Genomic DNA, 22500 nt, shown 5'->3' on the forward strand with positions numbered 1-22500 from the left:
CCTTAGGTTTTTGTCCTTCAGTGTCCCCGTGCACCAGATCAGAGACCTGGGTCTTGCACTGTAAGGGTTGTAATGTGTATTTTAACTCCCTTAGGCTTGGTGGATTTTTTTTTTTTTAAATCCATGCATAATTGGGATTATATCTATCTGAGATATGTAGCAAAAAATGTAAATTTGACTTCAGATACCAGTTAGCAATTGGGTTATCACTGCAAGGCAGAGTGCTGAGGAGGGCTGGTGGGTCTGTGGCCATTGCAGAGTTCTGGGGATGGTGGTGAATCCCCAAACCAGCATGGCAGAGGGCTGGGGGTGGTGGTGAATCCCCAAAAGCAGGGTTGAAGAAGGCTGGGGATGGTGGTGAATCCTGAAACCAGCATGGCAGAGGGCTGGGGGTGGTGGTGAATCCCCAAAAGCAGGGTTGAAGAAGGCTGGGGGTGGTGGTGAATCTCCAAAATCAGTGTTGCAGAGGCCTGGGGATGGTGGTGAATCCCCAAAAGCAGGGTTGAAAAAGGCTGGGGGTGGTGATCAATCCCCAAATCAGCGTTGCAGAGGGCTGAGGGTGGTGATCAACCCCCAAAATCAGGGTTGAAGAAGGCTGGGGGTGGTGATCAATCCCCAAACCAGCGTTGCAGAGGGCTGGGGATGATGATCAGTCCCCAAAAGCAGGGTTGCAGAGGGCTGGGGATGGTGATCAGTCCCCAAACCAGCGTTGCAGAGGGCTGGGTGTGGTGGTGGTGAATCCCCAAAACCAGAATTGCAGAGGGCTGGGTGTGGCAGTGAATCCCCAAAACCAGGGTTGAAGAAGGCTGGGAGTGGTGGTGAATCCCCAAAAGCAGGGTGGCAGAGACCTGGGGATGATGATCAGTCCCCAAAAGCAGGGATGCAGAGGGCTGGGGGTGGTGATCGATCCCCAAACCAGCGTTGCAGAGGGCTGGGGTGGGGATCAGTCCCCAAAAGCAGGGTGGCAGAGACCTGGGGATGATGATCAGTCCCCAAACCAGCGTTGCAGAGGGCTGGGGATGATGATTTGTCCCCAAACCAGCGTTGCAGAGGGCTGGGGATGATGATTTGTCCCCAAACCAGCGTTGCAGAGGGCTGGGGGTGGTGATCAATCCCCAAACCAGCGTTGCAGAGGGCTGGGGGTGGTGATCAGTCCCCAAACCAGCGTTGCAGAGGGCTGGGGGTGGTGATCAATCCCCAAACCAGCGTTGCAGAGGGCTGGGGGTGGTGATCAGTCCCCAAAATCAGCAGGGACAGCGGCGCAGCGCAGGGAATGCGGTGTGCGGTTTAAGGGTCCCCTGCAGCCAGCCCTAACACAGTTAATTGCCTGTGATAAAACCGACCTCCCAGGTCTGATGGGAGGCTTCTTTTATATAAGAAAAAATGTTTTGTAACAATTTCTTGTAAGTGCTAAAATTAACTGACTTTCTTTTAACCTAATTAAAGCTGGAGCTGATGATATCACCTATGCTTAATGTTGCCGAACATCTCGGGCAGAGTGTGCTGTGCTTGGAGCTTGGCTCCAGTTCTGCTTCCTGCTTCAAAACATTTAATGTGAAGCATCTGCTCGGCTGTTGCTGGTTCAGGGTGTGCTCGATCTCCCCCCTTCTCAATCTAGAACAGGGTGGTCCTTCCCAACACAGAAGATGCACAGAAAATGAACTTTTTTTTATCTTTTCGGCAAATTCTCCGGTCGTTCTGCTGCCAAACCTGCTGATTTGGAACGGAAATATTTGTGAAGAGGTTCCTCTGATATCAGGGAGATTTGTGCTCTCTGAGTAGGGCCCAGCTGTTGGTGTTTGAAGGGTTTCATTGATGGAGGGGAGCGGGTCTCTCTGGGGAAGCTCTCTGAGCTGACAGAACTCCCGGTGCTGATGAGCTCCAGAGCTGACTGTGGTTGTCTTGGCCTGGATGATTCCTGCTAACACAGATGGGCAACAAACGTGCAGGATGGACTCTGGAGAGTCCAGGAATTAGTCTGGAAAAGCTGTGGGTGGGAAACAGGAAGAAAGCAGCACTGGGATGGGTGACCAGTGTGGAGGTGGAGCAGGAAATCTTCAGCAGAGCAGTAAGGTCAGACTGAGAGTCCAGAGATGGTCCAGACCAGGGGAGGTCAGCATGGGAAAAGGGCAGAACTTTAAAGGTGCCCTAAGGAGAGGACTGGACAGGAGTGAGGGGAAAAAGAGAATGGCTTCAAACTGCCAAAGATGGAATATTGGGGAGAAATTCCTGCAGTGAGGCTGGCGAGGCCATGGCACAGAGCAGCTGGGGCTGCCCCTGGATCTCTGGAAGGGTCTCCAAGGCCAGGTTGGACAGGGCCAGGAGCAGCCTGGGACAGTGGAAGGTGTCCCTGCCCATGGCAGGGGTGGAACAAGATTATGTTTAATGTCCTTTCCAGCCCCAAGCAGTCTGGGATTGAGGGAAGGAGGGTGACATGGAGCAGACAACAAAGGGTACAGGAGGAGATTGAGGTGGTTAAGGAGCCAGAACTTGGTGGTTGTCCTTCCACCTGGCTGTTGCTTTAACAGAGATCTTTGTTCCTAATGAGGTTGGCTGCTGTGAAAACACAAGAAATGCTCAGGGAAAGGGAGCCAAGCCCACACACACAGAGCATTGTTTTCCTTGGATGTGTTTCAGGTGTTCTCGGGAAGTCACCTCCGTGGTCTCGCAGTGCCACATCCCAGGGCAGGATCTTGTTTGAAATCTGTGTCTCCCTGTATAGGATTCCAATCAAAACTTTAATGGTCCAGGGCAGTGAGTAGCATTTAATGACCTTCAGTGCTATCACTTGAGTCTTTTGGGCATTGACATTGATTTTCCTTATCTTGGCATGTGGAGACAGGAGTCTCACTCCATCCTTTGAACTGCTTGCTGGTGCACACCAGGAGCAGGGAATAAGCAGGGAGCAGCTTTGCAGGGATCATGGGCTTGGGCAAGCCCAGTTTGACCCCCAAATTTAATGTCAATAATTGCAAAAGTTGGGGGAAAAAACTGCATTATTTGGATATATTTGTATTTACTCAAGAGGTGTGTTTATTTATTACTGACTGTATCAATAATTTAATCTGTTCATTATTATGTGATTAATTATGATTTATTTGTTAGATTATTTATTTTGAATTTATATTCTATATATGATACTCAAATCTCTGTGCAGGTGCTTCTTTCTTGGGGTTAAAGTGGGTATGGAGAATTTCTCACCACTTAGATCTGTAACAACTCACATCCTCCAGAAGAGATAAAAACAGAATAAGGAAAACATTGCACAGGTTGTATGACAAGGACCAAGTCTGACTCAGCTCCGATTTCTCGTGTTCTTCCCTAAATGCATCAATTTTTTCTTAATAGTTCTTAGCAGGAGCAGTGTCGGGGCTGTTCGACAGGAATGGGGGTTATTGCTGTTTATTGCAGCTCTCATCCCTTTTTTAATCTCTCCCTCCCATCATAGAGCCACTTCATTTATAAGCAGCTAAATTAAACTGTGTCAGGATGTGCTTGGCCATGAATTTTAAACCTAAAAAGGCGCTTTGTTCACTGGTTCAGTTGTGGGGAAGAAACGCAGCGGAGCCACCCGGCTATTTGAACTCTTTATTTGCCACATTTACAATATTAATAACACTGTTTCCAGAAGTTGTCACATCAAGTAAAAGATCTTCATTCCGGGCTGTCTTTTGGGGCCAAATCGAGACTGGATGCATGCATTTAATAAATTGTAGTCTCAAGTAGTCATTTTGGTAAATAATTAGCTGGGGTGGAAGAATAAGTTAGCATATTGTATGCATCTAATGCTGCAAATGTACACCCAGCAAAGTTTGCTATTAATCAACAGTCAAGCACTGTAAGTTGGGTCTCATACATAATGAATTGTCCTGAAACCTCCTGGGCTTCATTGATAGAAAAATAAGAGAAAACACCAGTGTAGTAAGCTTTGGAATAAAATTTAACGAGATTGCTCTGCATCCCGTAATCGGTTTGGAGTCATTAGAGACCAGATAATTCAGCTGCAGTTTTGGGGTGGCTTTAGCCTTCATCTATCAAAGAAAGGCTGCCTAAATGACATCTAGGTGTGGATAAAATACATTTTCAGTTAATTTCACAATGAAGGCTCCAGTAAAAATGTCAACTCACTCTGTGTTGTTGTGGAACACAATGCTGCCTCACTAGGTCCCATTTTAATGTTAATTTTTGTGTGCTAATCATCACTGATCCTTCCATTTGAAAGGTAACACAGCAGCTATTTCTCTAGAAGAAAATTAGTTTGGTAAGATAAGCACAGGTCTGTGTAATTGTAAGAAGAGGACAGCCTTCAGTTTTCAGATAGTGCAACTTTTTTCTGTTATAAATTCAGGTGTGTGAGAGTTAAGTGACAACCTGTCTTCAGTCATTTGCTGATCAAACAAAAAAAAGCCATTTAAAAAACAATAACTTTTAAATTATTCTGGCCCCTTATATGTATTTCATGGCAAGAGTTACCATTAAGGTCCTAGAGAATCAACAGTGACTTTTCCTTCAAAGGTAAAAATTTATTCTGGTTTAGGAGCTCTGTTATTTCCTATTTTACATATTATATATATATAATATATATATATATATATATATTTATATATATATCTATATTAAAACTTATATAATATTTAGAATTATCTATACTAATGACACTCAAGGAGCTCTGTACCAACAGTCACCAGGCTCTTCACACCATTGGGGAAGAGAATCACAAAAAAAAAAACACACACAAAAAAAAAGGTAAAATTGCAAAAGGACAGAATTTTAAATTATGAAACATTACCTAAGAATTAAGAATTTAGAATTTATTGTGTAATCTGAGTGTGCCCACATGTACCCATGGCACTTTGTTGACTCCAGGCTAGGAGAAGTTGCAGTCTTTTTTTGGTTGAGGAGCTTTTTTCTGTGTTAAGCAAAGAAAAAACATTGAAAATTTTAAAATGGAAGTAAAGGGGTCTCTTCAGTGGCTCAGTTTCTAAACCTCTCCTTAGGCAAACCCCTGGAAGGTGAGGTGGTTTTCCAGGGATAAAACACTCAGGTGTGTGTGGCTACAGGCAGTGGAATTTGGATTTTGGGTGTTACATTCAACCAATCAATTGTATTTAAAATACACAAATATTTTACAAACAGACATCTATTTTATAAATATGTTTTGGGAGCTGCTAGGACATTCTCCTGGTATTTATTTGTGCTAAGGAAGCTGCCAGCTCCTGGCTTTCCCCCAGGCAATGTGCCAGCAGAGTCGTGTTACGTCCCCTTCCTTTCAGCACAGCTCAAGGTCCACCTTGTTTCCCTTGAGTTTCTGAAGGAGCGAGGCAAAAAAGCAGCTCAGGAATAAATGATGAGCATCCTGCCCCTTCAGGACATGGCTTCTCCAGCATTTCTCTGGTTTCCATCATGGCTGAGCTATTTGGGATGACCCCCAAGCCGATCCACTGCTTACATGTTGATTTTGGAAGCGCCTTAGAAACTTCCAGTTCTTGGCAGCGGCTTTGGAAGGAGCCTGTTAAACTGAACCAGGTGCTGCTGCTTTCCTCCCCCTCTGCTGGAACCAGCTTTTCCTTCCTTCCACGCCATGCCAAGGGGAGGAGGCTCGGGAGGGCTGGATGGAGCTTTGGGAAGGCTCCTCTCAGCAGTGTGGATGCAGCAGCCTGCTGCCTCCCGGGCTTGGGCAGGCTCTGGGAAGGGCTGGGATGGACAGGAATGGGGAGGATTGCAGGGGGAATGGGGTGCAACAGCTGTGGGGGGAGAAAACCCTGATCCTGGGCTGCATTCCCACGTTGGGATTGGTCTGGGGCTCTCCTGGATGTCACCACCACGGGCTGGAGATGTGCAGCAGCAGCCGTGGGTGCCTGGCCTGAAAATGGCTCTTTGTGAAACACATCCAACTGGGAAAATGCACATTTCTTTCTAGATGTCTTTAAGTAGCTTAAAATGAGCTTTTATTTCTGATTGGGGAATTTGTGGTTGTAATGAAGCATCCCACTGTAAAGCCATGTTGGTCATGTGGAGCTGAATGTCCATTCACCCCAAATATCCCCAAAAAGTTAAGGCAGACATGTGACAGACATGTGACACTGCTGACATGTTAGAGGGCACCACATTACTGCAAGCAAAAAACATCTGGGTCAAAAAATAAAATTAAATTTTAAAAAATTTAAAAAATTTAAAAAATTAAAAAATAAAATAAAATAAAATAAAATAAAATAAAATAAAATAAAATAAAATAAAATAAAATAAAATAAAATAAAATAAAATAAAATAAAATAAAAATGAAATGCACACTAAACCCCAACAGCAACAATTGGCTTTTGACCAGGTGAAAATACAAAACTCTCCACTTTGAATTTTTGGGGATGCCAGGCAGCACCCAGAGTAATTCAGGAATGAAAACAAGTGCAGTGACAGACTGACACTCTGATGAAAGTGGAAGCAATTTAAACAATATTGATGGGCTTTAAAAATATGTTTCTCATGATTCCAGCCCCACTTAAAAAAAAAACCAAAAAGGCATTGGTACTTTTTAAGGAAAAATTTTAAAACTCTCCAGGGTGAAAGCAGTCAGATTTCTTACATATTTTGTTTAGGGTTTGGGTTTTTTTTTTTTTTTTTCAATGAGCACACTTTATTTTCCTGTATAAAAGTAAAATTCCATCTTGTTGATCACAAGTTTAAGTTTAAACTCTCCACAGGCAAAGCAGTGGAAGGGCACTTTGGCCACCCCCTGTGTGCTGCTGGTGCCTCTGTGATCCTTTCCTTGGGGGTCACCCAGGGCAGGACATCATGAAAGGCCCTTTCTTCTTCTTCATCCCCAAAGTTCAGGCCCAGGTAGTTCATATGACTCTCAGGTGTGTGTTTTTCTCTAAATTCCAACTTGTTCCTGTCCATCTTGACTCAGAGGAGCTCAAAGATCCGTGCCTGGAGTAGGGAGTTGAGAAACCTTCCAAGAAATCCGAGCCTGAGCAGAGGGATTTCCTTCCAGGGGGGAATTTCCCATGATGTAACTCCTCTGCTCTTCTTACCAATGTTTTGAGACCACTTGGACTCTGCTCTTTGAAAGGTACTTAAGGCTTTGAAGCCTGGGAAAATCCTTTAAAAGGCAGCTGGGGTTTTCAGGGGGATATTTAATGCTGAGGCAGCTTGTGGAAGTTCTGCTGTGCAAGTTTGGAGAGGGAAGGGGAGGAGGGAAGGGCAGGGAGGGGAGGAGGGCCAGCAGAAGACACCCATGCATGAGTTATGTGCCTTCTTCTTCTTTATTAAAGCTGTCAAATTCCCAGGAATAGCTGTTGCCATCTCTAGCCAAGCAAAATTAATGTGAAGGCTTTCCTTTTTTTTTTTTCCAACTCCCTGCCAGTTTGAAGCCCTGGCTGTGTGTGTTGGCACCTGGAGTGTGTGTCCTGCAGGAATGGAAGTCAGTGCATTCCTGGAGAGCAAATTCATTGCTGCCTTGCAGAGCCTTCTCTTTCCTGGCCAAGGTGGGGGTGGCAGGTGTTGGGAAAGCCTCTGGTGTGGAATGGCTGGGAGAATGGCCCCACCAAAAACATCTGGAGATGTTCAGCAGTGGCAGGGCACTGCGATTGAAAGCAGCAATTAAAAGGAAAATTAAAAAGAAATTCTCTCCAAACTCTCCTGCCAGGGAGCGCCTGGAGAAGTGAGGAATGTGTGTGTGATGGTCTGGGATGGAATGGGACCCCAAATCCCCCCCATTCCCACCCTGCCATGGCAGGGACACCTTCCCCTGTCCCAGGTGCTCCCAGCCCCAGTGTCCAGCCTGGCCTTGGGCACTGCCAGGGATCCAGGGGCAGCCCCAGCTGCTCTGGGCACCCTGTGCCAGGGCCTGCCCACCCTGCCAGGGAACAATTCCCAATTCCCAAGATCCCATCCAGCCCTGCCCTCTGGCACTGGGAGCCATTCCCTGTGTGCTGTCCCTCCATCCCCTGTCCCCAGCCCCTCTCCAGCTCTCCTGGAGCCCCTCCAGGCCCTGGGAGGTGCTCCCAGAGTCTCCCTGGCTCTCCCCACATGTTTTGGGGGTGACTGATGCTGGTTGGGTGCCCTTGGACACAGAGCCCAGAGCTGCTGCTCCCAGAGCTGTGAGGAGTTGGAGCTTTTGTGTTTTATTGGTTGCATTACAGCCCAAATGATTTCCAGACTCCCAAGAATGGGAAGCAGGATGATGTGAAAAACATAAGGAGCTTTGAGCACTCTGGGTGCTCTTCTGGATAAATGGAGCAGAAAAGTCTCCCCACTTCTGGGCCAGCTTTCAGAGGAGTTGTTGCTGTTATATTCTCTCGTTATTATTTTGTTGTAGCTCTGACAATTCACAGTAAAACAGAGCCACATTCTGCTGTGCTGTACCTGTGTGAAATAATGGATTATCCCTGGGGCTGGGAGCTGGGTTTGAAGTCCAGGCCGTGGGGATTTGGGCACAAAAGTTTGTGTGTGGATTCTCAGACTTTTCCTTTAAGCAAAGATATTATTCATCAGAAAAACAGCATAAGGTGGACACCAGGTTTAAAAAGCAACTTGATCCTACTTCGCATACATAAAGGAAAGTCAAAAGCATCAATTTGATAAATAAATGGAAAGAGAAATAAAATTGCACTTAACTCCTGCCAAACTGGACTTTTTGGGAATTTCAGGAATTATTTTGGGAAATTTTGGGGGGTTTTGGGGGAATTTTTGTTAATTTTTTTGGAAATTTCAGGGATTATTTTTTGTAATTTTGGGAATTTCAGAGATTATTTTGGGAATTCTGGGAATTTTTTTTTTAATTTTGGGAATTATTTTGGGCATGTGGGGGATTGTTTTTTAAATTTTTCTTTCAGGGATTATTTTGGGCATCTTGGGGGTTATTTTGGGAATTATTTCAGGAATTTTGGGACTTCTAGGGAAAACCAGAAGACTCTGCTGTTTTGGTCTAGCACTGAGGAACTTCTGGCTCTGGCTTTAGTTCTAGCTGGAGGAAAAAGCTGCAAGAATCGGGAAACCTCTGTGTGGCCCCTCAGGGGTGGTGAGGGTCCTGGATTTGAGGAGATTGCTGGCAGGGGTTGCTGTCCTGGCCATCACCCTGGATGTTGTCTCCATCATTTCCCAGGGATGCACTGTGTGTTTGCTGCTGTCCTCAAGGTCTCTGCAGTTCTGAGACCCCCCCATCACACCCCAGCCTTGGGAAGCACCAGGAGGGCACCCCCACCCCCTTCCCAGCACTGCTCTGCACCCCTGGGAACATCCAGCTTGGGGAGCACAGCTGGATACAAACCCAGGGCTCCCTTTTGCACTGCTCTCATCCACACCTTGCTCTGCCAGAGGGAAAGAAACAAGGAGGAGCAGGGGAAGAAGCCCATTTTTATTTACAGGTGCTTTCTGTTGGCTCGCTTTGCTCCTCAGCCCCTGCAAGCACGAGCTGCCACTGGAAATCAAATGAATTCTCAATTGCTTCCTTCCAATTCAATCAGGGGAGGGAAGCAGAGACCTGCCACGGCGCTGGAGGAAGGGAGAGCTGCTTCCTTCCCTCCTTCCCCAGGGCTGGCCTGGGGACAAGGGACTGCACCCCCAGGGGACACGGAGGAGGAGCCTGACCTCTGTCCCCCCTGGAAGCACAAGGATGTGTCACCCACCGTGCTCTGGGTGTGTTCTTGCAGTGGTGGGGTTCTGGAAGCACAAGGATGTGTCACCCACCGTGCTCTGGGTGTGTTCTTGCAGTGGTGTGGTTCTGGAAGCACAAGGATGTGTCACCCACCGTGCTCTGGGTGTGTTCTTGCAGTGGTGTGGTTCTGGAAGCACAAGGATGTGTCACCCACCGTGCTCTGGGTGTGTTCTTGCATTGGTGTTGTTCTGGAAGCACAAGGATGTGTCACCCACCGTGCTCTGGGTGTGTTCTTGCAGTGGTGTGGTTCTGGAAGCACAAGGATGTGTCACCCACCGTGCTCTGGGTGTGTTCTTGCTGCCTGGCATTGCCCACATGGCTGCTCCCTCCTACCTGGGCTTCCTTACAGGTGTCCACAGCACTGGGCCACCTCTGCCTCTGGGGGGGTGATGAGGGTGAGGTTTTGTCACTGCTGTGAGGAATGCCTTCACTTTTCTCTGAGAAGAAATAACGCCTGTCTCCAGAGTAAATGTGGGAGGTTTTTATTTTGCTGATACAGAGAGTGAACACTGGGTTTTATCACAGCATCACAGAGTTGTTTTGCCTGGAATGGACCTTCAAGCCCGTGTTGTTCCACCCGAGGTCGTTCAGAGCCCTGTCCAGCCCGTTTCTGTCATTTTCCCTCTGTAACCTTGCCTTTCTGTGTGTCTCGGCAGGGCAGAGCCCTCGGGGGGCTGCGAGGTGAGCGAGGGCTCCGAGGAGCTGCCGGAGCCCCTGCGGCAGTGCAGGGCCTGGCTCCGAGCCTACTTCTGGGAGCCAGCCAGCACAGGGACCCTGCCCGTGCCAGCCTTCCACCACCCGCTGCTCCAGAGAGGTCAGTGCCACCCTCCCTGCCCTCTGCCACCAGCCACTGGCCCCCATCTCCCTCTCCTTGTCCTATAAAGTGACGTGCTTCAGCTGCCAGCACTGCCAGGTTGGGCTGGGAGCACACCTGGAGGGCTGTGAGCTGCTCCATGAGCTGTGGCTCCATGAGCTGCTCTGTGAGCTGTGGCTCCATGAGCTGTGGCTCCATGAGCTGTGGCTCCATGAGCTGTGGCTACCTCCTGCTCCAGATGGGTCAGTGCCACCCTCCCTGCCCTCTGCCACCGGCCACTGTCCCCCATCTCCCTCTCCTTGCCTTGTAAAGTGACGTGCTTCAGCTGCCAGCACTGCCAGGTTGGGCTGGGAGCACACCTGGAGGGCTGTGAGCTGCTCTGTGGGCTGTGGCTCCATGAGCTGTGGCTACCTCCTGCTCCAGATGGGTCAGTGCCACCCTCCCTGCCCTCTGCCACCAGCCACTGTCCCCCATCTCCCTCTCCTTGTCCTATAAAGTGACGTGCTTCAGCTGCCAGCACTGCCAGGTTGGGCTGGGAGCACACCTGAAGGGCTGTGAGCTGCTCCCTGAGCTGTGGCTCCATGAGCTGTGGCTACCTCCTGCTCCAGATGGGTCAGTGCCACCCTCCCTGCCCTCTGCCACCGGCCACTGTCCCCCATCTCCCTGTCCTTGCCCTGCAGTGACGTGCTTCAGCTGCCAACAGGTAAAGATCAGCAGTGCTCACACCAAGGAACCTCATTCACAAAGCTATAAAGAATTCACGAGCCCATTTAGGAAAACAAATGAAAAGGAAAAAAAAAATAATGTCTTATTTAGATATATTTTTAATGTTTTGTTTGTAAAAGTTAATGTTTTATAAGGCACAGAAGAACTTTTAAAAAAGGAAAGATAATGGTATTTGTTAGCAGGGAGCTTCTTTGGGGAAACAATCACCACCCTTGAATTTTGGAGCAAAGGAAGGAAAGTTCTTCAGAGCCATCCAAGCTGAGAACCCAGCCAGGAGCTGGGCAGGGCTGGGACGTGGCTGTGGGCACCAGCTGAGGGTCCCTGCAGCTCCCTGGCCTCGGGAGGGTGGCACTGGGGTGCCACTGCCCACGGTCCTGGGGGTTTGGGTGTGCCCAGCTGGGCTGAGGGCAGAGCTCTCATTGCAGCATCTGCACACCCAGCTGTTCCAACTGAGCTCCCTCCTTTGCTCCTGGCCTGGCCCAGGTCTGGGTGTGCTTTACTGGGGGAAGGCTCCTACATCATGGAAACGTTAATGAAGAATTAATTGGCTGAAATCACAACGGTGTGAGAGCATTTCTGTTCTTCTGTCACTTTCTCCTACTAATGCTTTCATAAAACTGAAAACAATTGCGTTGGAAGGAATGTGGAAATAGATGTGAAAAACTGAAAGGAACTGCTTTTAAAAGTTATTTAGGAGAAAGGTGATGTAAAAATCAAATTCTGATGGATTGCGCTTCAGTTTATCTGCACATCAGAATTGCAGTTTTGCTAAATTAGGGATTTGGTATTTATTTGCTTTTCCACATTTACATTTGAAAGTGCCTGCTCGTTTCTCCAGGCACTTAAAAACGCAGAGCAAACATCAGTGAGAGCTGAGGAGCCAAAGCCAGAAAGGCTTTTTCTCATCACTCTGATTCTCTTGCATTTCTGTTCAGCAGCAGCTTTTCAAGGGGACCCTGAGCAGTCTGGGCCAGTGGGAGGTGTCCCTGCCCATGGCAGGGTGGAACTGGGTGGGCTTTCAGGGCCCCCCGACCCAAACCAGGCTGGAATTCTGTGTTTCCATGATCACCAAACCTTTGGCCCTTTTTCCCCCTTCCCTGTAAATGTGACCATGTGCAGCATTGCTCTTTGAGAGAGGATTGGAGTTCCATCCTCAAGTGCTTTTGTAATCTGGACTGACTGTTGCATAATTTCTTCCTAATCAGTGCTTACATCAAACTTTATTTTATTTTTCTGCACTAACTCTGTCTGGGGACCAGAAGGGTTTTGGTTATGCCCAAAAAACACATTAAAAACATTCTTCATCTAACAGAAAAAAAAAAGTGTAAAGTGCTTTTGGGATGAAACACTTCTCAGTTCATGGCCAGTTTCCTGCAGCTGCTTTTCTGCCAGTTTTGAAGACATGGTTCCTCGTGGAGAGAAAAATTGTGACAATCAACTCTGACATAACAAAGGCAGAGAGATTTGCAGGTTCAGAAAGTAGAGATGATCTGCTTTAAATTCATTAAGAAATTCAATAAAAATTCAGTATCTGCTGTGGCTTCAGTATTCAGTGGCTTCTCTTATATCTTAAATTTTTCTAAAGTGCCTTTAATTTTCTAAATGACTGCTAAACAGGGGAAATGTGCTTAAAAGCACTGAAAATACAAAATCAACCACTCCTCTCATAACTTGGCATTGGCAAAGGTGGAATCTGAATCTGGAGGCAGGCAGGAGAGTCATGGAATCCCAGAACCATTAGGGTTGGAAAAGACCTTTAAGGTCATCCAGCCCAACCCTTCCAGCTCCAGCACCATGCTCAGCACTAATCCGTGTCCCCAGGTGCCACATCCACCTGGTTTCTGAGTATTTCCAGGGATGCTGACTGGACTGACTGTGCCAAGGCTGGACAGCTTTTCCATGAAGAAAATTTCCCTAACCTCCAATCTAAACCTGCCTGGTCCAGCTTGAGGCCATTTCCCCAAATCCTGTCCCTTATTCCTTGGGAGCAGAGCCTGACCCCCACCTGACTCCCTGGCAGGGATTTGTGGAGAGGGAAAAGTTGGGTTTCCCAACACCTCCAGGAGTTCTCCCCTTACTGGCTCTCCAGCTTACATGCAGCCAATATATTTGTTTTCAAACACAATTCAGAATGTGGAACATAATGTCAACACCCTGTGCCATGGCCAGCATTCAGTGAGGAATTTCACTGGGCAGAGTCAGGTTTGCCCACTCTGAGAGGGAAATCCCTGCACATTCCTAATGGGAAGTGATTAATTGCTCCTAATGTAGCCTGGCCATTAGCTCCCCTCCTGTGGAAAGGAGACAATGGGACTGGTGGTGGTTTGGGGGCTGGGCTGGCTCATTCCTGGCTCTGGGACACGGGGAAGGTGGTGCTGACTCTGCCACTCCTGAATTTCCTGCCCTCCCTTTGTGGAGCTGTGGCACAGGGCTGGCTGCAGTGGCAGGATGGCACAGGGGTGGCACAGGGCTGGCACAGGTCTGTGTGTGCTGTGTGTTTGCAGTGGCACAGGGATGGCACAGGGCTGTGTGTGCTGTGTGTTTGCAGTGGCACAGGGGTGGCACAGGGTGGCACAGAGGTGGCACAGGGATGGCTGTGCTGTGTGTTTGCAGTGGCACAGAGGTGGCACAGGGATGGCTGTGCTGTGTGCTTCCAGTGGCACAGGTGTGGCACAGGGCTGGCTGTGCTGTGTGTTTGCAGTGGCACAGGGATGGCACAGGGCTGTGTGTGCTGTGTGTTTGCAGTGGCACAGGGATGGCACAGGGCTGGCTGTGCTGTGTGTTTGCAGTGGCACAGGGGTGGCACAGGGCTGGCTGTGCTGTGTGTTTGCAGTGGCACAGGGGTGGCACAGGGGTGGCACAGGGCTGGCTGTGCTGTGTGCTTCCAGTGGCAGTGTGGCACAGGGATGGCTGTGCTGTGTGCTTCCAGTGGCACAGGGGTGGCACAGGGCTGGCTGTGCTGTGTGTTTGCAGTGGCACAGGGGTGGCACAGGGATGGCACAGGGGTGGCACAGGGCTGGCTGTGCTGTGTGTTTGCAGTGGCAGGGTGGCACAGGGATGGCACAGAGGTGGCACAGGGCTGGCTGTGCTGTGTGTTTGCAGACCAGATGGCTCATTAGAGCACAGGACAGAGGAAATTGGAGTCACAGCAGAGTTTTCCTTCACCCTGTGACAAGCAGCAGCCCTGGGGTTCTGCTCCTTGCCTGCCCTCCCTGGATGAGCCCTTTGCATTCCTGAGGGTGCAGTTGCTCCATCCACTCCTTGTCCTGAGGGTGCAGAGCTGGAGCAAAGCTGAGCTCTTCCCTCAGTCCAGCTCATCCTCCTGTTCCTGCCTGAGCTGTGAATTCTGTGTCAGGCTGAGAGGTCTGGAGGTGGCATTAGGGCATTGATGGTTTGGAACTGAAGGAAGTTACGTTGGATTTTGGGCAGGAATTGTTCCCTGGCAGGGTGGGCAGCCCTGGCACAGGGTGCCCAGAGCAGCTGGGGCTGCCCCTGGATCCCTGGCAGTGCCCAAGGCCAGGCTGGAGCAGCCTGGGACAGTGGAAGGTATCAGGAACATGATGGACTTTCAGGTCCCTTCCAGGCCAAAGCATTCCATGATTCTGGCCCATTGCAGCCCAAGGCAGAGCCCAGCTGGGCAGAAGGATCCAGGAGGAGCAGCTGAGGATGGAGAGCAGGGAGGAGAGCCGTGCAGCTGCAATCCCCAGTGCCTGCTGTGGGTTATTCATCCAAGAGGGGATATTGATGAGCCCCCTCATGCATAATGGGAGCCTTCAAAGGAGCTGGGAGCAGCTCCATTCTCCCGCCCAGCTGACGTGGGCAGGCCTGTAATCAATAATTACCCTGTGATTTCCTGCTCCTCCAGACACTGGCACTGCCAGGGCTGCTGGGAGCACGGGGAAATGCCAGCTCTGGGATGAGGAACCCCCTCACTTTGTGTCACCCCTGTGGAGCTGGAGTCACCCTTGGGCTGGGGGGCTGGGAAATCTCCCCCTGGGAAGCTCCCATGGAGAAAACCCTTCCTTAACACATCCTGAGTTCTCTGCACCTTTCCAGGAGCTGCACTAGCACCTCTCTTTTACTCATTTTGCACTTTCTGAACTATAAAAAACTCCCAGCTTGCAGCAAATTAAGAAAGAAAAGTAAATTTTTCTGTATTTTCTGATTGATTCAATTAATTTCTCTAGCAAAGTGGGAACCCAGCAGGTTATATCAACTATAGACATGGATAGGTGGGAGGTTGGGCAGGAATTGTTCCCTGGGAGGGTGGGGAGGGGCTGGGGTGGAATTCCCAGATTTCCTGGGGCTGCCCTGGGTCCCTGGCAGTGCCCAAGGCCAGGTTGGAACACTGGGGCTGGGAACACCTGGGACAGGGGAAGGTGTCCTTGTGTGGGACTGGATGAGCTTTGAGGTCCCTTCCAACCCAACTCATGGGATTCTGTATTTATAATTTTGCAGTCTTGAGCTGCTCTGTTCACTTGCTGAGGAGCAGGACTTGTCCTCTCCTAGGCAAATACAAATTGTCATTTTTACCACTGATTTTTGCAGCAGTTTGTGAACTTCTCTTACTTTGGTACTAGAGGTTCAATTCATTAAGGGAAAAAAAGGTTGATAAATGTTTCTGATTTTCCCTTTCTCAACCCTGCAGTTTCATCAGACATGCAAATACATTTCTATTTAGGCTTTTAGAAAGTGTTAAATATGAAATAATCTGCTCGGAAACGTTCATACTTCACATATCTGGACATGGCAGATTCAAGTGCAGAGAGCTGACAAGCTTTCCTATTTCTGTCTGCCAACTCAAAATTCAAATTCCAGAGACTGGCATCTTCTTTTATTACCATTTCATGTGAGAGGAGTTTTGATAAGCAGAAAGTCACTGTTTTGTGAGACATTTAATGGATTTTTACAATCCAATACTTTCCTACAGTTTTCTGCAAACAGAAATCAATCCTCTCCAACCTTCAAAAATGGAAACAGCAAAACCCCAGAATAGCCCAGTTACTTTTATATCTCTGATTCTTTTTCCAGCCCAGTTGGCCCATTGCTTTCTATCAACTATGTGTATTTAAAAACAAAACTAAACCCCCCCAAAAAAATCAATACAAATACATTCTGGATGGAAATATCTGCAAAATTCCTGACCCAATTCCTGTTGAATTCAGACCAGAATTCCCATTATTTCCAGTGGCAGCCCATGTGGTTTTAAGTGTACCTTAAATACTTTTATTGAAGTCCATAGGGTAAATTGTCTGCCAGATGTGGCCCATTTGGGACAGTTCAGGCCCCTTAGGTGCAAATTTCCTTTTTGGCAGCACTGACTGCAGATGTTGATGGGGTTTTGGTGGTGGAGCCTTTCAGGTGTGACCTTGGGAGAGTCTAAGGACAGAGAGAGCTGTGTGTCTGTCCTGTCATGGGGAAAGCAGGAAAAGGGCCATTTATTTAAAAAATAAATTCGAATTTATTTATTTTAAAAATTAATTTTTTAAAAATCAGTTGTATTTCCAGTAGGACAATCCTTTCTTGCCAGTATTCTTAACCCTATTACAGGGAGGCCATAGTTAGAATGAAGGAGAATTTTATAAACAGGGGGTTTTTAGGTAGCAGTGGGTTGAAGGTCCACAGCCAGTGCTCACCTGGGCAATGGCAATATTTTCACTTGTTCTCAGAGAATTTGAGGATATTCAACATTCAGGAATCTGAAACAGCTGCAGAGATGTGCGGATCTTATTATTCCAAAGATTTGGAATATTATCAAAGATTGTAGAATTATTCCAAATGATTCCATTCTGTTTGGAAAGAAAGGGTTTGTGTTTTGGTGATGGGGCACTGGGAAGGAATTCCTGGCTGTGAGGGTGGGGAGGGGCTGGGATGGAATTCCCAGCTGGAGCACCCTGGGACATGGAAGGTGCCCCTGCCATGGCAGAGGTGGCACTGGGTGGGCTTTGAGGTCCCTTCCAACCCAAACCATTCCAGGATTTCGTGATAAATATTTCCACAGAACTGCAGCTGGACCAAAATCAGGGCAGTTTCACTCTAAAATCAGCAGCTCTAAAAGCCACCTGCGTGTGAGGCTTCTTTATAAAGTGAATTTGCTCACAATCACATCCCTTTTCTCCCCATGAAAGAAAAGGAATCAGTTGACCCTGATCTTAGAAACATTTTGACCAACCCGGTAACTTTTGACATTGCTGCTTGTAGATGAGATTTAGATTAAAAGGTAAGAATTGAAGGTGGAAAAACCCCACCAGTGCAGGAAAATGACTTTTTTTATCCAGAGTCATGTGTTCATCTTCACCCAGGGCCCCAGACCTCAGCACCTGCTCTCATTGCAGACCTGTGAGGAATAAGTTTAATTTAATTCATTTTTCCTTTGATTTGTTGGCTGGCTTGCCACACATGCAGCCCCAAGTAACCTTTGCACCCCTCCTTAATAAAAACCCATGCAATCAAGATAAAAGGAAAGGATTTTATAAATACAGCCTCCCACACCCGTTTTATTAATGAACTTTCAGGCAAGTTTACTTAAAACCCCTTATCGATAGGAAATACCATCAATACTCGTATGCATTTAACCTGTTTGGTATTTCAGAGGTAATGTGCTTAATGGGACTGTTACTATGGTGAGCACCTTGTTTCTAAGTAATATTGTTAATTTTTTTTCAGGAAATGACAATGTAGTGACATTTTTGACAGCCTTTTTATTAGGGGCGCACAAATAAATTCGTCTGAGGAAAAAAATTTCATCATAGAGGTATTTTTCTGCTTCCTGACCTAAGGATGCCCTTTTCTGACCCGTTTGCAAGATGTTTTGCCACATCTCCTGACCAGTTTATTTGCTGACCATTTCATTCTGGGGGAAACAAGGTCTCCCTTCAGTGGAAAAACACACTTCTCACTAGAAATTTGCATCCCGCGCTCCTCTCAGAATAAAATATGCAAGAACAACATAAATGGCACACTCCTTTTTTCCCTTTCTTTCTTTTTCCCCATGAATTGGGCCTTTGATGTTCAAGAGGAGCAAGTATTAAAGGACATCCCTAGAAGGCTGTAGAAATTGTCCCTATTTATGACAAATGTAAAACAGTACAAATCTGGCTGAATGTGATGGTGTCATTAGATTGTGAATCGCATCCTCGAAAATAACTGTGGAGGAGCCAAATCGGTTTAAAAGAAGATAACAAAATGGTTTAAGCTACTTAGGTTGAATGCCAATTATATTTTAATATTCAACTGAGCATATTTTACTAAGAAAAAAGGCAGCGTCGACGCATGCATAACTCATTGGCAGCGTCGACCAGCTGTGCCACTCTTCTCTTCGAATCACTTTGTGCATTTTAGTAGCATGGTAATTTAGTAGAGAACTACCTGAGTGATGGCATTTTCAATGAGCAGGTAATCTACAGAGAATTTTTATATGGTTATGAGTTCTGTGCTTCAGCCTGGCAACACAAAAATACATCAAGACCAATTACGGTATCAACTTTCAGCGTGATACCCTTGCCACGCAAGTGCATGTATTTCTGCCCCAGGCATTTCAAATTGCATCTAATTTGAAATCTTTGGGGTTTTAATTAAATTTCAGAATATATGGAATTCTTCATTAGTACCTGCTCTGAATAGCAGATTATACTTCTCTCAGTCTCTCGTTAAAGAAGTAGGCTGTGGTAAATAGCATGTTCAAGAACTGATCATTTGTGGTGCCTGGATATTGGGAACAGAAATAGTGAAATGCAAAATAATATCAAAAAGATTATTAGTCCAGTGAGGGACTCTTGATTTGTATTTTAATGGAATTTTACATTTCTCTTAATGATTTGCAAATTGTCCTCTGATTATAAGATGCATTAAGCTTTTCATTTTAATGGAGAGACACAGCCATTAGCAGAAATTTTTTTCTGTCTTCTTTTTAGAGTGCTTCCCTGCAGCAGATAAATATTGAAACCATTAACACCTTTTGATGTACTTTATAGTGCTGCAGCTTGGACCAATACATGAATGAACATCCCCCTTTTATATTTTAGCACTTTGCTGGAAGCTCCTGGTTGTCGTTCCGTGGGTGAACAATGACCGGCGCCCTGCGTTTCCCTGCGTTCGCTCCCTCGTAATTAATGTTCCAAATGTTTCGGGGAACATCATTCATATTTAATGCCAAAAGAAGTAGTAAAGGCAACAAAAGTCGAGATCTGAAATGCAGATGGAGGGTGCTGTGACCTTAGCTCTGACCATCCTTCCAGGGAGCAGGGTTTGTTAGGGATCCGCGGTGGGCGAGAACACGACCGGCTCCTTTGTTGCGGGCTCCAGAATACACCAGCACTCTTCATTTGTCAATCTGAAAGTCAAATTTCCTCCTTGCTTTCAGCTTAACGTGAACCCTTAATGTTGTATAAACATGTTGTGCCTGTGCTGACTTCATTGGGTTTGGCAGGAGAGCACGGGATGAAGAGCAGCCTCTTTTTTGTGGCGGCTTGCGAAGCGTGAGGAGGATTTTCCTGATGCTGCAGGTTCATGTAAAACAGCGGGGCTGTTACATCAGGCAAACGTGTGATTATGAACCCAACCAACTGAAGGAAATCCCTGTAATATTCTTTAGATGCTTTGGAAAATCAAATCATTCTTTAAGAGGTGCAGGGCTGGGGTGTTTCCCCAAGCCCACCTGCTCCTTACTCCCAAATAACCCAAATTTCTGCCTGTGCTTCACAGGCTCCTCCTCTCCTGGCAGGTTACCTGGGAGAACTTCCTCCAAGCAAGGCACTGATTTTAGGCCTGCCTGTTAATTGAGCAGCCTCGAATCTGTGAAATCCCATCAGGGGTCACTGGTAGGACTGCTCCTGTGTTTGCTTCCAGGATGTCTGTTTAAATAATTTGGATCTCGGGAATTCCAGTTGCAGTTCATTTAAGCAGCTCTGTGTGATGGCACTGGGATCAGTCTGAGGCTGAGTGACTCCATGGGATCACACTTCACCTCTTCCCAGTTGTTCTGTTGGCTGCTTGAATACATACTCCTTAAAAGAAAAAAGAAAAAGCAAAAACACACCTTAACTCTGAGACTGAAGCCAGAAGATTCTGGGAATTATTTGCTGCTGCTGCAGCATTCTTGGAAGGATGTTGTGAATTAGTGTTTGGAAAGTGCTGTGTTCATCTTAGCTCCATCCATTAGATATTTGTAACTCAATAATAAATTAATACAAATTAAAAAAAAAAAATCAGTACTTTAATACTGACTTCATTGGTGTGCAGTGAGGAAATAGTTCCATTTTATTGCATTTAAGCACTTTAATGAGTATTATTTTCAACGTGCACATTTTCAAAGGAACTTAGAGAAAGCTGAAGAATTTGCTGTTCCTTTTTTAGCCCAGCGAGGATCTTACACTTTGTTCACGTAGTGCAGCACATTTGCATTGCATGTTTCATACATTAATTTTCTAGGCCAGGTTATCTTTGGCAACAGGATCTTCACAAAGCAACTGAGGGTGCAGATTTCTTGATCCAGAGTCCTTTGGGAGGGGATATTTGGGGCCTTGACGAAAAATGAAACGGTAAAAAAACCTCATCAGTGTAACTCTAAGTGGAATTATAGAGAAAGAGCAATTCTGTGGGAAGCAGGGAAAATAGAGGAGAGATGCTGGGGCCTCCCAGCCTCCTCTGCCTAGCTGGAGGAGAACATCAGGATAACTGCTGAGTGACCCAGTGGTGACCCAGTGTGGGCAAAGGTTGGCAGAGAAGTAACGTCTCCTTTCTCCCAAATAACCTGGCTTGGTGCTGCCCTGTTCCCTGAATGGATATAAAATAGTTTTGTGGAGGTGCTTGGGGGATGCAAGGGAATCCTTCTGGCTGAATGTCTTGGATTGGAAGGGAATTTAAAGATCCTCCAGTTCCAAGTCTGTGTAACATTCCAAATATGTAGCACACGATATTGCAGTGGGGAGAAGAAATATCCCTGTTCTTGTAAGATAATAAAACAAATTCCAGTTTGCAGCATCTGTTTTACACAAGCTGATGTCAAAATTCGTGGATTTATTCCCCTTTCATAGAATCCCAGAATGGTTTGGATGGGAAGGGACCCCAAATCCCACCCAGTGCCACTCCTGCCATGGCAGGGACACCTTCCCCTGTCCCAGGTGCTCCCAGCCCCAGTGTCCAGCCTGGCCTTGGGCACTGCCAGGGATCCAGGGGCAGCCCCAGCTGCTCTGGGCACCCTGTGCCAGGGCCTGCCCACCCTGCCAGGGAACAATTCCCAATCTCCCATCCAGCCCTGCCCTCTGGCAGTGGGAGCCATTCCCTGGGTCCTGGCACTTCCCCCCTTGTCCAAAGTCCCACTCCAGCCTCTTTTCCTTTTTCCTTTTTCATTTTTTTTCTTTTTCCTTTTCTCATTTTTTCCTTTTTCCTTTTTTTTTTCTCCTGGGAATGTGCTGGAGCCCTGCAATGATGACCAATAATCTTGTATGACCTGTCTATAAATTTTAGAGTCCATGTCTCACACTTCCTTCATGGTAGTTCTTGATCTTGTGTCCTGAGGTGGGATTTGAGGTTCTTGTTAAGGTTTGTCACTTTATTTCTCCAAATTTGCCCGATTTGTGCTCAATTTTGCTGCCCAGTTCTGCACTCCCAGGTGTGGTTGATGATCCTGACCAAGACCTCAAACCCAAGGTCCTGATGAGCTGGAAATGTTGGTGTTAGTGAGCTTAATTTATAGGGATGGGTTGGAAATTTTGCTTAATCAAGGTGTGTGAGCATTGAATCCTTTAGCTACACCTTGTGGTTTGGATTCATCAATATTGGAGTGACACTTGCAGCATATCCATCAGTCTGGGAGGAGTTTTCTGCAGGACCTCCCTGCTGGTGACCATCAGTGTAATCAGGAACCTGCATTTATTCTGATTGATTTATTTATCAGCAAATCCTCTGATTTGTTTGGGAGCTCTGGGCAGGTTTGGGTGTCTCGTTACCAGGACGGGTCAGCCTGTGAGGCTGCTTTTCTGTTGAGTTCCAGCAGTGCAGATGGAGGTAAATTCACTTTAATTTTTGTTATTTCCTCTGGAGAAGGAGAGGGGGGACCTTCCCAGGGCTGGCAAAAACAAGAACTCCAGTAAAGGGGGAGAAAAAGAGAGCAGAGGTGGGACCAGGAGGTGCATTCGGGGTACACCACCAGGGATTTCTGAATTTTGGGTCAGGTGTTGGCCACTGGTGACCTCCTGTCACACAGGGCCACGAGGGAGAGCAGTTCAAGCTTTGTCTGCAGGGTGCAGCTGGTGAGGAGAATTTCAGAGCTGCCCAGGTGAAGTTCTTGGTGAGTCCCATCTCCCTG

At 47.1% G+C, this 22500-nt stretch overlaps 1 protein-coding gene across 1 annotated transcript in view; it reads left to right on the forward strand.

The window, feature by feature from the left end:
* The window catches only part of MGMT (O-6-methylguanine-DNA methyltransferase), a 139681-nt gene that overhangs the window by 98882 nt on the left and 18299 nt on the right, over positions 1 to 22500 (forward strand). The window contains exon 4 of the mRNA XM_050976480.1: positions 10309 to 10466. Coding sequence (XP_050832437.1) covers positions 10309 to 10466 — 158 coding nt within the window. The remainder of the gene's footprint in view (positions 1 to 10308; positions 10467 to 22500) is intronic.

This window comes from Serinus canaria, chromosome 6, assembly GCF_022539315.1.
Source record: "Serinus canaria isolate serCan28SL12 chromosome 6, serCan2020, whole genome shotgun sequence".
Taxonomy (NCBI): domain Eukaryota; kingdom Metazoa; phylum Chordata; class Aves; order Passeriformes; family Fringillidae; genus Serinus; species Serinus canaria.